The 14,870-nt window shown below is 55.8% G+C and overlaps 1 protein-coding gene and 1 long non-coding RNA gene across 2 annotated transcripts in view; one reads left to right on the top strand and one right to left on the bottom strand.

Moving 5' to 3' along the window:
* Window positions 1-10,358, top strand: part of PPARD (peroxisome proliferator activated receptor delta) — a 71,127-nt gene extending 60,769 nt beyond the window's left edge. The window contains 6 exon segments of the mRNA XM_047794538.1: window positions 4,832-4,986; window positions 5,738-5,876; window positions 7,031-7,233; window positions 7,384-7,491; window positions 7,493-7,835; window positions 8,360-10,358. Coding sequence (XP_047650494.1) covers window positions 4,832-4,986; window positions 5,738-5,876; window positions 7,031-7,233; window positions 7,384-7,491; window positions 7,493-7,835; window positions 8,360-8,607 — 1,196 coding nt within the window. The 3' untranslated portion in view covers window positions 8,608-10,358.
* A 1,415-nt stretch (window positions 10,359-11,773) lies between these two features.
* On the bottom strand, window positions 11,774-14,369 carry LOC125135899 (uncharacterized). The gene is made up of 3 exons (XR_007137074.1): window positions 14,109-14,369; window positions 13,619-13,800; window positions 11,774-11,901 (listed from the first exon to the last, which is right to left on the bottom strand). It is a non-coding gene; the product is annotated as an uncharacterized LOC125135899 (long non-coding RNA).
* Between the last annotated feature and the right edge of the window lie 501 nt (window positions 14,370-14,870).

Raw genomic sequence — 14,870 nt, forward strand, 5'->3', positions numbered from 1 at the left:
AGACATCCCAGTCCCACCCAGGAAAGAGGTCAGGGTCTTAGCACAGGGCTGAGGTAGATTAAAGGGTCTTCCTCCTGGCCCTGGTGGCACCTCTCACTCAGCACATGCTTGGTGGGTGTCCGGGCAGGGACTGGCCACTCAGTGCGGGGCAAGGCTGAGCACCCACTCCAAGGAGCTCGCAGTCCAGGCCAGCAGGACAAGAGAGATAAGGAGGCTGCTTGGTGACCCGGCCCACAGCCCAGGGAATTGGCCCTGACTTCGGAAGCTGTTGGCCTGTGGGGCCCTGCCAGCAAAGTCAATAGATGGGGCTGTTCCCCTGCCACCCTCGTATCTATGACAGCTTCATGCCTCCAGAGATAGAGACAGATGGGTGGGGACTCTCGACCACACGTCAGGGACTTACGTGAGGAAGGTCAATAGTGTCTGTTTGCTGAACTTGTGATCGAAGGTGATGCAGCTGAGACTTCACTCCCGGGGCGACAGGGCTCGTGTTTATGCTGAGTCCAAACATGCAAATTAATGGCCTGATGTTATCCTCGGCAGTGACATGTGTCTCGTCCTTTATCGTAATCAGAAACTATTGATCAGTGGTAATGAACACTCGGGAAGCGGTTAAGAGCTCAGCCCCAAGGGCTGGGTGGTTCTGGGTTATAATTCTCATCTGCCCCTGTGTTAGTCAGGGTTCTCTAGGGAAATAGAACAGATGGGTGTGTGTGTGTGTGTGTAGAGAGACATTTATTTTAAGGAACCACCTTATGTCTCTGTGAGGGCTGGCAACTCAGAAGCCTGCGGGCAGGCCAGCGGGCTAGAGACGGGGCCCTTGGGGGAGTAGCTGAGTTCATCTGGAGCAGAGCTTTGGCTTCCTTGCGGAGGCCTTGGTCTTCCTCCCTCAAGGTCCTCAGCTGATTGGCTGGGGCTTCCTCACATTGTGGAGAGTAATGACTTCAGTGTTCATCACAGCTGAAAAATGCCTTCAGGGTAACGTGTAGACGGCTGTATGACCAAAGACTGGGCACCGTAGGTGCCACGAGAGCCACCGTCAGCACATTACTAACCTTCCGAGCCTGTTTCCTCACCTGTAAAACAGGCGTGAGAAGGATTGAAGGATTGTGGGCCACGTGAGGCTAACGGTGGAAAGCACGCAGTGGAGGGCATGGCACACTGCGGCCGTGCACTAAAGAAGAAGTGATATTGGTTCAAACACATAGTCTTTGCAGGGAAGTCGGATTTAGGCTCAAATCCGGGTCCCACCATGTGTTAAACCCCAGCCTCAGTTCCTCATCTTGAAATGGTGGCAGTTATGGAGTTCCCTTGTGGTGCAGCAGGTTAGGGATCTGGCATTGTCACTGCAGTGCCTTGGGTCACTGTTGTGGTCTGGGTTCGATTCCTGGCCCAGAAATTTCCATGTGCCGTGGGCATGGCCAAAACAAAACAAAAGGTGGCAGTTACTGGCTTCCAAGGCTATTTGCAATGATATTAACAAGCATAAAGATACTAAGACGGGAGTTCCCTGGTGGCCTAATGGTTAAGGATATGAATTGTCATTGTTGTGGCTCAGATCGCTGCTATGTTGTGGGTTCCTGAACCCGGAACTTCCACATGCCATGGGCGTGGCCAGAAGAATAGAGGCCTGATAAACGCTGGCTCATTCCCCTGCCCTCCCAGTACCGTCAGTGCAAGCCCTCAGGTGGTGTTCGGGAGGTCAGCCAGGCTGCGTGTGGCCAGGGTCTAAGTCCAGGGGTGGGATCGGGCCCAGATGACGTCCATTAAGTGAGCGGGGCATCTCCAGAGAGCAGAGGCGGTTTGGGCTGGGTGAGAGGAGCTGCGCAGGCTGACGGCCCTCAAAGGCAAGCCCAGCTCTCTTCCACCAGCATGCCTGAGGGTCACCGAGGCAGAGATTCCCAGTGTGGCAGGGAGAGGGCCTCTTGGAAGCCTGGTCTCCCTCTGGGAGGTCATGGGGAGGTCGACCTTCAGAAGAACATTCTGGGGAGTTCCCATCATGGTGCAGTGGAGACGGATCCGACTAGGACCATGAGGTTGCAGGTTCGATCCCTGGCCTCGCTCAGTGGGTTAAGGATCTGGCATTGCCGTGAGCTGTGGTGTGGGTTTCAGACACGGCTCGGATCCCTTGCTGCTGTGGCTGTGGTGTAGGCTGGAGGCTGTAGCTCTGATTAGACCCCTAGCCTGGGAATCTCCATATGCCCCAGGTGTAGCCCTAAAAAAAAGACAAAAGGAAAAAAAAAGAAGAAGAAGAAGAACATTCTGTCATCATTACTTCAGGTAGGATATGATTGTGATTGGAGGGAGAATAAGCCCTTAAGCCAGGGGGTCAACCAGGAAGAAACAGAACCTTTATTTTTGGAAAATTCACCCCCAAGTGATGGGGATACCACAGTAAACACAAATCCCCACACCACCCCCACCCCGGAGGCTGCACGCACACTGCCCACCCAGCCCCTCATCTTCCTGCCTCTTCCTGCCTCAAGTGTCAGTTACTTGTGTTCTTCTCCTGTTCCCCTCAGATAGGCAGGAGTTCCCATTGCGGCTTAGCAGTTAACGAACCCGACTAGGAACCATGAGGTTGCAGGTTTCATCCCTAGCCTTGATCCATGGGTTAAGGATCCGATGTTACCATGAGCTGCAGTCACACACGTGGCTCTCATCCCTCATTGCTGTGGCTGTGGTGTAGGCCGGCAGCTGTAGCTCCGATTGGACCCCTAGACTGGGAACTTCCACATGCCACAGATGTGGCCCTAAAAAAACAAACAAAAAAGGGTGTGTCCTTGTCCCATTACTCTGAGCTGCCAGACCTTCCTGACTGCTGTCAGGTTTGCCAGCCTGTGCCTGTTTTCCAATCACCCCCCTCCCCCGGTGCCCCTAATAGCCCTGGGCCTGTTTCCCCCAGTCCACTTTGCAGCCCCCTGACCAGGGCCCCTCTGGGGCACCCCTCTGGGTCTCTCCTTACAATCCAGAGCTCTGACCACCTCGGTGGTCCATGGGGCTTGGGTACCTTGGCTTCTCCCAGGCTTCCCGGTGGTCCTGACACCCCTGAGCAGGGGCCAGTGCAGCCCAGGTCTTGTTTGGGGCTCTCCAGGCCTCATGAGCAAAGGACCCCACCCCAGGCTTGGGTTTCTGTGATGCTGCAGGAAGGGGAACAAACAGCCAGAAGAAGAGGCATGATCGCCGCCTTTGTGGGACACACAGCTTGGGAACTACAGAACCACAGCTCCTGTGTCACATTCTCACCCCTCTTCCTGCTGCTTCTGAGGACCTGGAAGCCAGCCTGGGAGTCACCTAAAGCCCTGACCTTTGAGCCAGGGAGGGGAGCAGTCACCTTGCCTGATAGCCTCACGCCCAGTGATGGCTCCCTTGCAATCCCGCCCCGCACCGCCTGCCCCCGGCCAGCCCTGCCCCTCGCCGCCTTGTGTTCTGCTTTCCCCCCACCGCTTTCCTTCTTGGGCCAGTTGAGGGCAGGGTCTGACTGCTGCCCTGCATGCAGCAGGTGCCCATCAGGTGTCCACTGAATGAAAGAGGCGGGCAGGGCCAACATCAACCTGGTGTCCAGACATATGCCAGGCCTCAGGGCCCTGAGGATGACAAGGAAGGGCCACCAGGAGGTGACTGGTCACTATGGACATGGCTCGATGGAGGATTGAGATCCAGAGGAAATGTGCATAGAGTCTAGCAGAGGAGGCAGACGTGCAAACCACAAAAACAACACTGCTTTCAAGAAGTGCCAGAAGGCAAACATGCGCACAGACTGCACACATCGGGGAGGAGGTGCCGGAAGCCCTCCCTACCCTCTACCTAGCACCTGCTCAGCTCTCTGCAGAGGTTTTGATGTGTTAGGTCGCTCTCCCAGCGTCTGGTACCGGGAGCTCTGTCGCTCCTGTGACACCGCTTCCAGGAGCGGCGGGCCCTCCACCACTTGGTGCTGAGGTCCCGTCACCCAGGCAGCTTGAGGAGTCACTGGGTGGCTGCTCTGTACCCAGCAGCAGCGCCCTGGTGGACAGGGTTCCGCCCTGTGGCCCTTACCTTCTGGTGGGGGGCACCCAACACTGAGCCAGTACGAAGGCTTTGTGCTCCCAGGCTTCTGGCTCCCCACAGCACGTGTCCAGGAGGCGGAAGGAGCAGAAAGGGGGGCACCGTCACACCGTTGGAATGACCCAAGTTTGGAGGCTTAAGGCTCTGGGACAGGTCAGGGACTCTTGTCGCCCTCCCCTGCCCAGGAGGGGAGCGGCTGCTGTGCTCCCCTCCCTGCGGCCTGGAGGGGTCCTGCTGGAGGCTTTCCTGCTGTCACTCCTGGGAATCCAGTTTCTGGGGAAGGAGGGGTGGGCCCTGCCAAGGCCTGCACTTCTGTGGCCTCCACAAAACACACCATGCATGGTCCCCTGTAGCCCACACAGTGGAGCCTCTTCAGCCAGGACAGCCGCCTCCTGAGGACGATCCAAAGAGAATCTGCAGGCTTCTTCCCTCTGCTCCCCCTCCCCAAACACAGCCACCCCCCACCCTCCTGCTGAGCAGCGAGTGCAGGTGGGGAGGCTCTGACTACACAGATACACTATCTAGTGAGGCATTTCGGGAACACCTGCCAGGCGTCAGGGCTGGGGCAAAGCTGTGGCCACTGCTCACCTCCTGTCATTAAGCCCGTGTTCTAGATAAAGAGGCTGATTCTCGGAAAGGCCACGTAGATCTTAGGTGGCTGAGCCAAGGCTGTGATTTGGCAAGGCTGGCTCTTCCTGAGGTCTGTGTGGCCCTGGGGGCTCCAGCCACCTCCCCTGGCCCCCCCGGCCTGGCCGACTGTGACCCGCTGCCCCTGCTGTGTCTGCAGATCTCTCCCAGAGCTGCTCTCCACCCGCGCTGCTGGACCAGCTGCAGATGGGCTGCGACGGGGCCTCGTGCGGTGGCCTCAGCATGGAGTGCCGGGTGTGCGGGGACAAGGCATCAGGCTTCCACTACGGAGTCCACGCTTGCGAGGGGTGCAAGGTACGGGCAGTGGAGGGGTGGCTGCCTGGCGGGGCTGTGGTCAAATGCTGAATAGACCTGCCAGAAAGGCTTTCCCTGCTGCGGGGCGAGGCCCTGACTGTACCCATGGCGGAATTCCTACTTGGGAGGCAGCCAGGCCCTTGCGCGCCTTCCAGGCTTAGCTCTGGGTCCTGCCCGCCATTCGTGGTGCTGACCCAGCCTCTCACGTGGGCTCTCTCGGCTGCTGGCGCCCCCTGGGGACTGGACACGAGAAGACAGGCAGGACAGGATGAGGGTCTTGGGCTTGAGCCCTGTGGTCAGGGTTTCCTGTGCCTTAAGGCCCCAGGGGGCGCTTCGATAAAAAAGGAAACGTATTTCTTTTTCCAGTGGTGCTTGTGGGTTCTTCCTCCTTACTGCACCCCCATCAAAATTTCATGTCTTATTTTATTAAATGACTCTCCAGGAAAGATGCAGAACCACATTTATGAATAAACCAGGTTAGCCACAATATAATTTTATGTTACCAAACCAATGAAAACGCACTTGAAATCAATATGGCATCATATTTTAATTATTTCAGAAGGTTTAGAGTTGTTCACTTTCCTTCTCCCTCTCCCTTCCCAAAGTACTTCCCCCCATCACTTCCAAGTTGAGGAATTGCTCCATCCCGATGCACAGTCGAGCCCCCAGCACGGCCCCACGGGCAGCGCAGGAACCATCTTTCTCCCTTCTTCGTGGCTTTTCTCACCCTCCCTCATCCGCTGTCCCACAGGGCTTCTTCCGCCGGACGATCCGCATGAAGCTGGAGTACGAGAAGTGTGAGCGGATCTGCAAGATCCAGAAGAAGAACCGCAATAAGTGCCAGTACTGCCGCTTCCAGAAATGCCTGGCGCTGGGCATGTCTCACAACGGTGAGCCGGCCGGGCAGCGCATGGGCAGCTGGCACGGGCATCACGGGGCCAGGTTCCGGGAGCCCAGAGACAGAAGGGGGTGCCCTCGGAGCAGTGCCCGACACCGTGGGCACGCAGGTCGGCCACTGGCCTTGCCAAGCTTTTCCTGATTTGCAGCGCCACTGGGTTAGCCCCTCCCCAGACCTCAGGGTTGACTGAACTCTTCTCACTTCTCTGAGAGAAGCCAGCTGCAGACCTTGCTAGGATTTCTGAATGCTCCCCAGGGGAGTAGTTGTGTTTAATTCCGACAGCCTAGTAAGATTTAAGTATTAAACCCATCTCTCTCATGAAAAAAGTGAGGTAGCCTGCCTGAAGTCGCACAGCCAGCAAGCTGCCGCGCTGGAGCTCAGGCACAGGCCTTTGACACCAGAGACGGTCTTCCTGCCTCGCTGTCCCCCTCCCAACCACAGGGACTCAGTCACACCATGAGTTAGGGTCCCGTGTGCCCGGCACTGTGAGCCCAGCCTCCTGGAGCCTATGTTCTAGAGGGTTCCCCAGCATCCCCCTTGCTAGTTCTAGAGCTTCTGAGGGCCTCATGCTCAAAATATGCATCTCTGGGAGTTCCCAGCATGGCTCAGGGGTTAACGAACCCTACTAGCATCCATGAGAATTTGGGTTCAGTCCTTGGCCTCACTCAGTCAGTTAAGGATCCAGCATTGCCCTGAACTGCAGTGTAGGTCGCAGACACAGCTCGAATCCCGCATTGCTGTGGTTCTGGTGTAGGCCAGTGGCTATAGCTCTGATTAGACCCCTAGCCTGGGAATCTCCATATGCCATGAGTATGGCCTCAAAAAGAAAAAAAAAAAAAAAAAAAAAGAAGCATCTCTGGGGAGTTCCTATATGGCTCAGCAGGTTATGAACCTGACTAGCATCCATGGGGATGCAGGTTCAATCCCTGCCCTTGCTCAGTGGATTAAGAATCTGGCATGGCTGTGGCTGTGGTATAGACCAACGGCTAGAGCTCCAATTCGACCCCTAGCCTGGGAACCGCCATGTGCCGCAGGTGTGGCCCTAAAAAGGACCAAGAAAAAAACACATCTCTGTCTTTGCTCGTGTACCTTAGAGGTGCTGCCACTGCCCGGGCTCCTCCATGACTGTCCCCCTTCCCTGTGCAGCCATTCGCTTTGGCCGGATGCCCGAGGCAGAGAAAAGGAAGCTGGTGGCTGGGCTGACAGCAAACGAGGGGAGTCAGCACAACCCGCAGGTGGCTGACCTGAAGGCCTTCTCCAAGCACCTCTACAGCGCCTACCTGAAAAACTTCAACATGACCAAAAAGAAGGCCCGCGCCATCCTCACCGGCAAGGCCAGCCACACAGCGGTGAGTGTCCCTGCGCAGCCCGGCTGTCCCCGCTGCTGCTGCTGCCTGCCGGCCTCCTCCCTCCCCTCACTTTGTGGTACAGGCGGGGGGAGGGGGGACACACGGGCGGGGGTCCCCGAGGCCTGGCCTCTAACAGGGCCTGGTTTTCAGCCCTTTGTGATCCACGACATCGAGACCTTGTGGCAGGCCGAGAAGGGCCTGGTGTGGAAGCAGCTGGTGAACGGCCTGCCGCCCTACAAGGAGATCAGCGTGCACGTCTTTCTACCGCTGCCAGTGCACCACAGTGGAGACGGTGCGCGAGCTGACCGAGTTCGCCAAGAGCATCCCCAGCTTCGACCACCTCTTCCTCAACGACCAGGTGACCCTTCTCAAGTACGGCGTGCACGAGGCCATCTTCGCCATGCTGGCCTCCATCGTCAATAAGGACGGGCTGCTGGTGGCCAACGGCACTGGTTTTGTCACCCGCGAGTTCCTGCGCAGCATCCGAAAGCCCTTCAGTGACATCATTGAGCCCAAGTTTGAGTTCGCTGTCAAGTTCAATGCCCTGGAACTCGATGATAGTGACCTGGCTCTCTTCATCGCAGCCATCATTCTGTGCGGAGGTAAGAGAGGGTGGGGCCATAGGGTGGCCCCGCACACTCAGCCCTCCTGGTGGTTGGGCCCTCCCTGCAGGGTGCCAAGCCCAAGCTCTGACAACATGGGGACGTCAGCATGTCGACAGTGGCATAGAGCTTCCTCCACGCCAGGCTCTGTTCTGGCTCCTTTTCCTAGAGTGTAACTCATCCTCACAGCGACTCTGTGTGACAGGTGCTTCTCTTATCCCCATTTTTCAGATGAGGAAACAGGTCCAGAGAGGCTGAGTGACATGCTCTATCCTCATGGCTAGTCATGGTAGAGAAGGGATTTGAGTCCAGGCAGTGAGTCTCTTAACACGCTGCTATACTGCCTACTCAGGGTCTGGGCCGGGGGGTGGGGGAGGCAGGGACTAGGACACTCAGTGGGGCTGACAGCACCGGGCTTGCATCTGTCCCGGTGGGCCAAGTCACCCACGCGGCCAAGCTCCCCTGTCCTCCTGAGAGCCCGGGTGTGCCTGCTGCTCCCACACCTCCGCCCTGTGTCCCCACAGACCGGCCAGGCCTCATGAACGTGTCACAGGTGGAGGCCATCCAGGACACCATCCTGCGGGCCCTCGAGTTCCACCTGCAGGCCAACCACCCCGACGCCCAGTACCTCTTCCCCAAGCTGCTGCAGAAGATGGCAGACCTGCGGCAGCTGGTCACCGAGCACGCCCAGATGATGCAGCGGATCAAGAAGACCGAGACCGAGACCTCGCTGCACCCCCTGCTCCAGGAGATCTACAAGGACATGTACTGAGGGGTGCACCCTGGGCCTCCCAACAGGCCTCCCGGGGCAGGTGGACGGCGCGGGGACAGACACTGCCTGCGGGACATTTCCGTTGACCAGCCCGAGCCCTCAGCCGAGCAGCAGGTCACAGGCTCAGCCAGACACACGGCCTCCCACTCCTTGTAGCCCTGCCTCCTCTCCCTCCTCAGCTCCCCTCTCTCTCATCTCTTTGCTCTTTCTCTTCCTTCCTCTCTCAGCCTCGCTTTCTCTCTCCCCATCCCGTCTGTCCTTCTTTCTCTTCCTGTGAGACAGTTTGTGTTATTTCACCAGCACCAAAACAAGACCTCTGCTTTGCCCCCTGCTCCCCGGCCCCGGAGCAGGAGGGGGCAGGGCCTGCCCTCTGCACCAACCATCGCCTTCTCCAGTCTTCAGAGGACACTCAGGCCATCCAAAGAAACACTAAGCTCTCCGGGCCTGGCTTACTGGGGAAGCCACGCAGGGCCTGGGCTGAGTGCCGAGCAGCCCTAGCCACGGGGTCCCTGGGGGAGGCCGCCCACCCGAGGCTGAGGCTGGCACCCCCTGGCTGAGCGGACCCCGCTCCTGCAGCATGCCTCAGCCCCACAGACGCCCACCCCTCTTTTGTTTTTCTTTGCACCAGTCTTCCAGGCCAGTGCCACTGATGGCCCCCTGTGCTGGCTGCTGGCGGATGCTCCCAGCCTGGATGGAGGTGGGATTCCCTCCAGGTGGGGGCTCCCACACCCCCATTGAAGAGGAGCATGCCTCAAGGGAGCAGTTGGTAGGGAAGGCAGTGGGCAGCAGACTTGATTCTGACCCCAGGCCTTGGGTGGGTCCTCCCTCAGCACCCCACTCTCTCCAGCCTCTACAGCAGCCACCGAGCCCTGCCCATGCTGTGTCAGCATCGCACCTCCCACCTCCGCAGCACCCCGGCCTGGCCTCAGCCACGCCCTTCTTTCTCCAGCCGGGCGACACTGGCTCCAGCCCAGCTGAAGCGCACACTCCCTGGAGCGCCTCCAGCACACGCAGCACGAGCACTGAAATCACTTTACCTGCAGGTTCCACAACCTCGGCCTCCCTCCTGAGGCAGGTGGACCACAGAGCTGTGCCCCTGACTCCCTGGGTGGGTGGGGAGCCCTGCTGCCCCAGCCCAGCACTGCTCACAGGGGAGGTACCCAGGATGAACTGATCCCGCTCACTTGTGACACCCATTTGTCCCAGCAGCTCTGCTGCCCTCCCCTTTCCTTGTTTGGCACAGCCAGGCACCTGGAGCTCTCCCTGCACCGCTTCTGGTGACCAGGGACCCTGCCAGGCCCAGTCGCACTCCTGGCCCCACCCCGGCCCCCTCCCCAGTGACAGCACTCACCTCAGCAGGGGCTGAAGCACAGCTGGGGCCCCGTCTGAGCAGGAGGACAGGGCGCTTTTCCAGGGAGGAAGCTGACCTGGAGCGCCCAGGGGCTGGCTAGGGTCTCTGAGAAGGTGGCGGAAGACCTAGGGTTAGCGCCCAGGTTCCTGGGTCCTGTCTGGTCTTCCTTCCCTGGGGGTACTCTGTGCTGGCAGGATTGTCCCCTCCTGGCCACACACCACTTCCCATCCTTGCCCACCTCCCACCCCCCCGTCTGGTACTGAGGCTACAGCTCTTCTCAGTGTCTGAACAACCTCCAAAACTGAAATGTATATTTTTGCTAGGAGCAGCTTCCTGTTTTTAATATAAATAGTGTACACAGACTGATGGAACTTTAAATAAATGGGAATTAAATATTTAAGAGTTGATTTAGGCTAACTCAGTTCTTCACAGTGTTTGTCCTCAGGGGGCTGATGGGACGCCCCCCGCCTTCCGCAGCCAGTGCTCAGAGGGGAGACTTGGTGAGGCTCGTCAGACCATGGGGTGCTGGCCAGGAGGGTCGGTTCTGGCTCATGGGGGCTGTGCATCTCCCCGCCGCCCCTGCCTGCTCTGCTCCCCCCTCAGTAGGAGCTGTGGAGGACCAAGCAGATGCTGTCTCGCCCTGCGGGGAGCGTTAGGGTGGGAGGGGGGAAGGATACCCACCCTCTGGAGGGCTGTGTGGTACCGTGGCACAGACCAGGCTTGGCATAAGGTGGTCTGGGAAGGTCTCAGAGGGCCCTGAGAGGCACGTAGGACTTGCAGAGCTGAAGCCTGTCACTTGCTGTCAGGGTTACCCCAACAGGACATCAGGGCCTTCCTCTCCGTCGCTGACACCTGAGTTTCCTGATTTACTCCCCATGGTGCCATCCTCACAGAAGCCCAGGACAAATGAATAAGAAATTTAGACCAGAAGTTCCCGTCCCGGCTCAGCAGTAACAAAACTAATATCCGTGAGGACGCGGGTTGAATCCCTGGCCTCACTCAGTGGGTTAAGGATGCACTGTTGCCATGAGCTGTGGTGTTGGCCAGCAGCTGCAGCTCCAATCGACCTCTAGCCTAGGAACTTCCATATGCCGTGGGTGCAGCCCTAAAAAAAAAAAAACCTAGAGGAAACATGGGGATAATTGTATATAATCTTGAAATGGAGAGACCTTTCAAAAGTCTATCAAACACACAAAAGTTTCTAAGTTTCCTGCAGTATACACAAAACTTAGTCTATAAAATAAAAAGATAACAGCTCTTACTATATACACATTTAAAAATTTTCTTCCATGGTAGGGGGTGGTGGTGGAACATGGAGAAAAAAATTTTGATCAACCATGTTTAAATGTGCATGACAGGTGTTCCCGTTGTTGCACCACAGAAATGAATCTGACTAGGAACAATGAGGTTGTGGGTTCGATCCCTGGCCTTGCTCAGTGGGTTAAGGAGCCAGCATTGCTGTGAGCTGTGGTGTGGTTCACAGATGCGCCTTGGATCTGGCATTGCTGTGGCTCTGGCGTGGGCTGGTGGCTACAGCTCCGATTAGACCCCTAGTCTGGGAACCTCCATATGCCACGGGTGTGGCCCTAAAAAGACAAAAGACAAAAAAAAACAATAAATATGTGTGACAATAAGACAAAGGCTAAGCCCCTTAATATATAAACAGCACCTATGAATCAATGAGTAAAGGTCAATAACATGAAAGGAAAAATGGGCAAAGGATATGACCAGGAAAAGAAATGCTGCTAAAACACATGGAAAGACGTTTAATCTCATACAGAAATATAAATCAAAACTATGAGATACTGTTGTTCTACATAACAAATCAAACACCAACAAGTGTGACTATACTAGGTCGGCAAAGGTGTCCAAAAACAGTCATGCCATACTGTTGGTGGGAGTAAAATCAGGCATAGCCTTCACGGAGGGCAGATTAGCAGCACCTATAAAAAATGTTTTTAGATAATTTTGATCCAGCAAAAGTTAAAGAAATAACAGAGATGCCCAAGACTATTGGTTTCCCAAACTAGCATCTCAATTTCCTGATAGAAAGTTGTTTAAATTCAATTTAAAAACCTCTCTTTGGAGTTTCCTATGGCTCAGTGGGTTGAGAATCCAGCATTGTCACTGCTGTAGCTCTGGTTACTGCTGTGGCGAGGATTTGATTCCTGGCCTGAGAACTTCCACATGCCACAGGGGTGGCTAAAAAAATAATATAATATACATTTTAAATACATTAAATATAAAAATCTCTCCCTTAACTTTTTTTTTCTTTGGCCACACCCACAGTATGTGGAAGTTCCTAGGCCAGGAATCAAACCTGCACCACAGCAGCAACCAGGACCACTGCAGTAAGAATGCTGGATCCTTAACCCACCGCACCACAAAAGAACTCCTCTCCTTTCATTTAAGTGGGGTATTGCGGTCCAGCACTGTGGAGGAGTAAGAGAGGAACTGAGGGGGTTTTAGGAATGGTCAGAGCTGAAAGGGCTCTTCGAGCTGGTGGTCCTCTTCCCTTAACTCCCCGTCGTCAATGAGCCCAGCCCACTGGTCTCCGCCATGCAGGCTATGAACCCACCAGCCATTTGTACCGCCCAAGAGAGGCTCTGATTGTGCTACCCTCCAGTGGAGTTCCCCATCAGACAGAGCCTCAGGCAAGCCCCCTCCTGGCCACCCCTTATGGTGGCCCTTGCTAAGGCCCTTCAAGTCCTTAAGCCATGCCCCAGTTTCCTCCAGGATTCATCCAGGGATCCCTGAAGGCCTTGGTGCCCCACCCCACCCATGTCCTGCAGCCTGGACTGGGCAGCTCCAGCCTCCCACCTATGAGAGTCTTCCAGCCGTCCTGCCTCCATCCTTCCCGCCTGGGGCCACAGGAAGGGTGGACCTGGCTGCGCAGCCCCTCCTCCCTCTGGTCCTGCGCAGAGAGGGAGGGATAAAGGAGCACCAGGGAAGCCCTGCCTGATGCTCATTAGGGGCCACAGCTGGGATGGACCCTGCTGGGCTGGATGGCAGCGGCCACAGTGGGGAGGGCAGCCCCGGCTCCCAGCAGCCATGCAGGTACGGGTCTGGGTTTTGGGAGAACACGGGAAGTGGGGGAAAATTTTGGGGGGGTTCAACGGGGCCATTGAAAACATAGTCTCTAAGAATGTGGGGGTGTATCAGGTGGGAGAAGGGACTTCCTAGCCCCCACCCCAACACTGGGAGGGTCTAGAGATTAGCTCTCACCCACTCATAGTCCAAAGGCAGAGACCAAGGAGTTCCTGTTTCCGCAGCGGAAACACATCCAACTAGTATCCACGAGGGTGCAGGTTCAATCCCTGGCCTCGCCTCGGGGGTTAAGGATCCAGCATTGCCATGAGCTATGGTGTATGTAGGTCCCAGATATGGCTCAGATCCCACGTTGCTGTGGCTGTGGTGTAGGCCAGCAGCTGTAGTTCTGATTCACCCCTTAGCCTCGGAACTTCCATATGCCTCAGGTGCAGCCCTAAAAAGCAAAAGACAAACCAAAAAAAAACAGAGACTGAGACATACCAGATCTGCATGGCCTGAGTCAGGGTTAGCTCAGGGTCTGACCCTTTGAGGCAGGGTTCCCTTGCCTTTTATTCTCTTCCACTGAAACACCAAATGTCTCCCTGCCGTGAGATCTGGCCTCCCGATTACCTTTGTACCCTGGTGCCAGGTGCTCCTCAGTGCTTGTGTGGAAACACTTCAGGGTGAATGTTACAGCCTTAGGGACTCATTCTTCTGGGTGTGCTGGCTCACGAGGCCTTCCAGCAGATGCTCATGCCTTAGCACAGGTTCACTTTGCCAACGGCTAGAAGAGATCAGTTCTCCAGAGAGAACTGAGGTTTGGGTAAAGAAGGGATAATTGTAGATTTTAGGGTCTCAGTGCAAAGTGATATTCCCAGGCTGGGAAGAAAGGAAGCCCCACTGCAAGAGGAAGTCAAAAAAAAGAAAAGAAAAGAAAAGACATATTTTAAGGGGGCTTTTGGTTGTTCCTGGTCTCACCCAAAGCTCAGGAAGACTCAGCTTGGGTCCACGGGTTTTAAAAATCCTGGTCAGGGGGCTCATTTGGCAGCCCCCCACTTGCCATGCCCACCCCACCCTCCTCAGTCATCCCGCTCCCCTGCACCCCCACCCCGGATCTCACCCAGCAGTCCAGTCCTGATTCCCCAGACTCGCTGCTCAGAGGTCCACTGCTCCGGTCCCCCAGCCACCAAGCTGCTTTTGCTCTGTCCCCAGGCCTAGACGACCTTGGGCTGTCCTGTCCACATCCCTTGGCCTCCAATGCTGGCTTAAGAAATTCCCCAAATTCAGGAGTTCCCGTCGTGGCTTGGCAGTAATGAACCTCACTGAGATCTACGAGGACGCTGGTTCGACCCCTGGCCTTGCTCGGTGGGAGGGTCGGGGATCTGGTGTGGCTGTGGCTGTGGTAGGTGCCAGCAGCTATAGCTCTGATTCGACCCCTAGGGTGTGGCCCTAAAAAACAAAAAAAAAAAAAAAAAAGAAAGAAATTCCCCAAATCCAGCAGCCCTCACCCCTGCCAAGTCAATCTTAGTTAACTAGAGAAGTACTGGGCTGAGTGAGGACACCTGGGTTATGGTCCTAGCTCTTGTTCTGAGTCCCAGGCCAGTTACTTAATCTCTCTGAGCCTCGGATTTTGAAAACAACAGCAAAAAAAAAAAAAAAAAAAGACTCCTGGCTTTTAAGGCTTGTTTTGAAGATTAAATGATTAATTTGACAGTTCCTGGAACAAAATGTGTTTTATTGCTATGTTAAGGCAGTATGGGTGGAGCCATATAACAAAACAAAAGCCAATAACAAAAACAAGTTGAAGCAATGCCCTGTTAAATCAAATAGTTTCCTTGGCAGGACTTATCAGGGCCTTTAATGTGTTCAGGTACAATTAGCA

The sequence above is a fragment of the Phacochoerus africanus genome, chromosome 9 (assembly GCF_016906955.1).
Source record: "Phacochoerus africanus isolate WHEZ1 chromosome 9, ROS_Pafr_v1, whole genome shotgun sequence".
Lineage (NCBI taxonomy): Eukaryota > Metazoa > Chordata > Mammalia > Artiodactyla > Suidae > Phacochoerus > Phacochoerus africanus.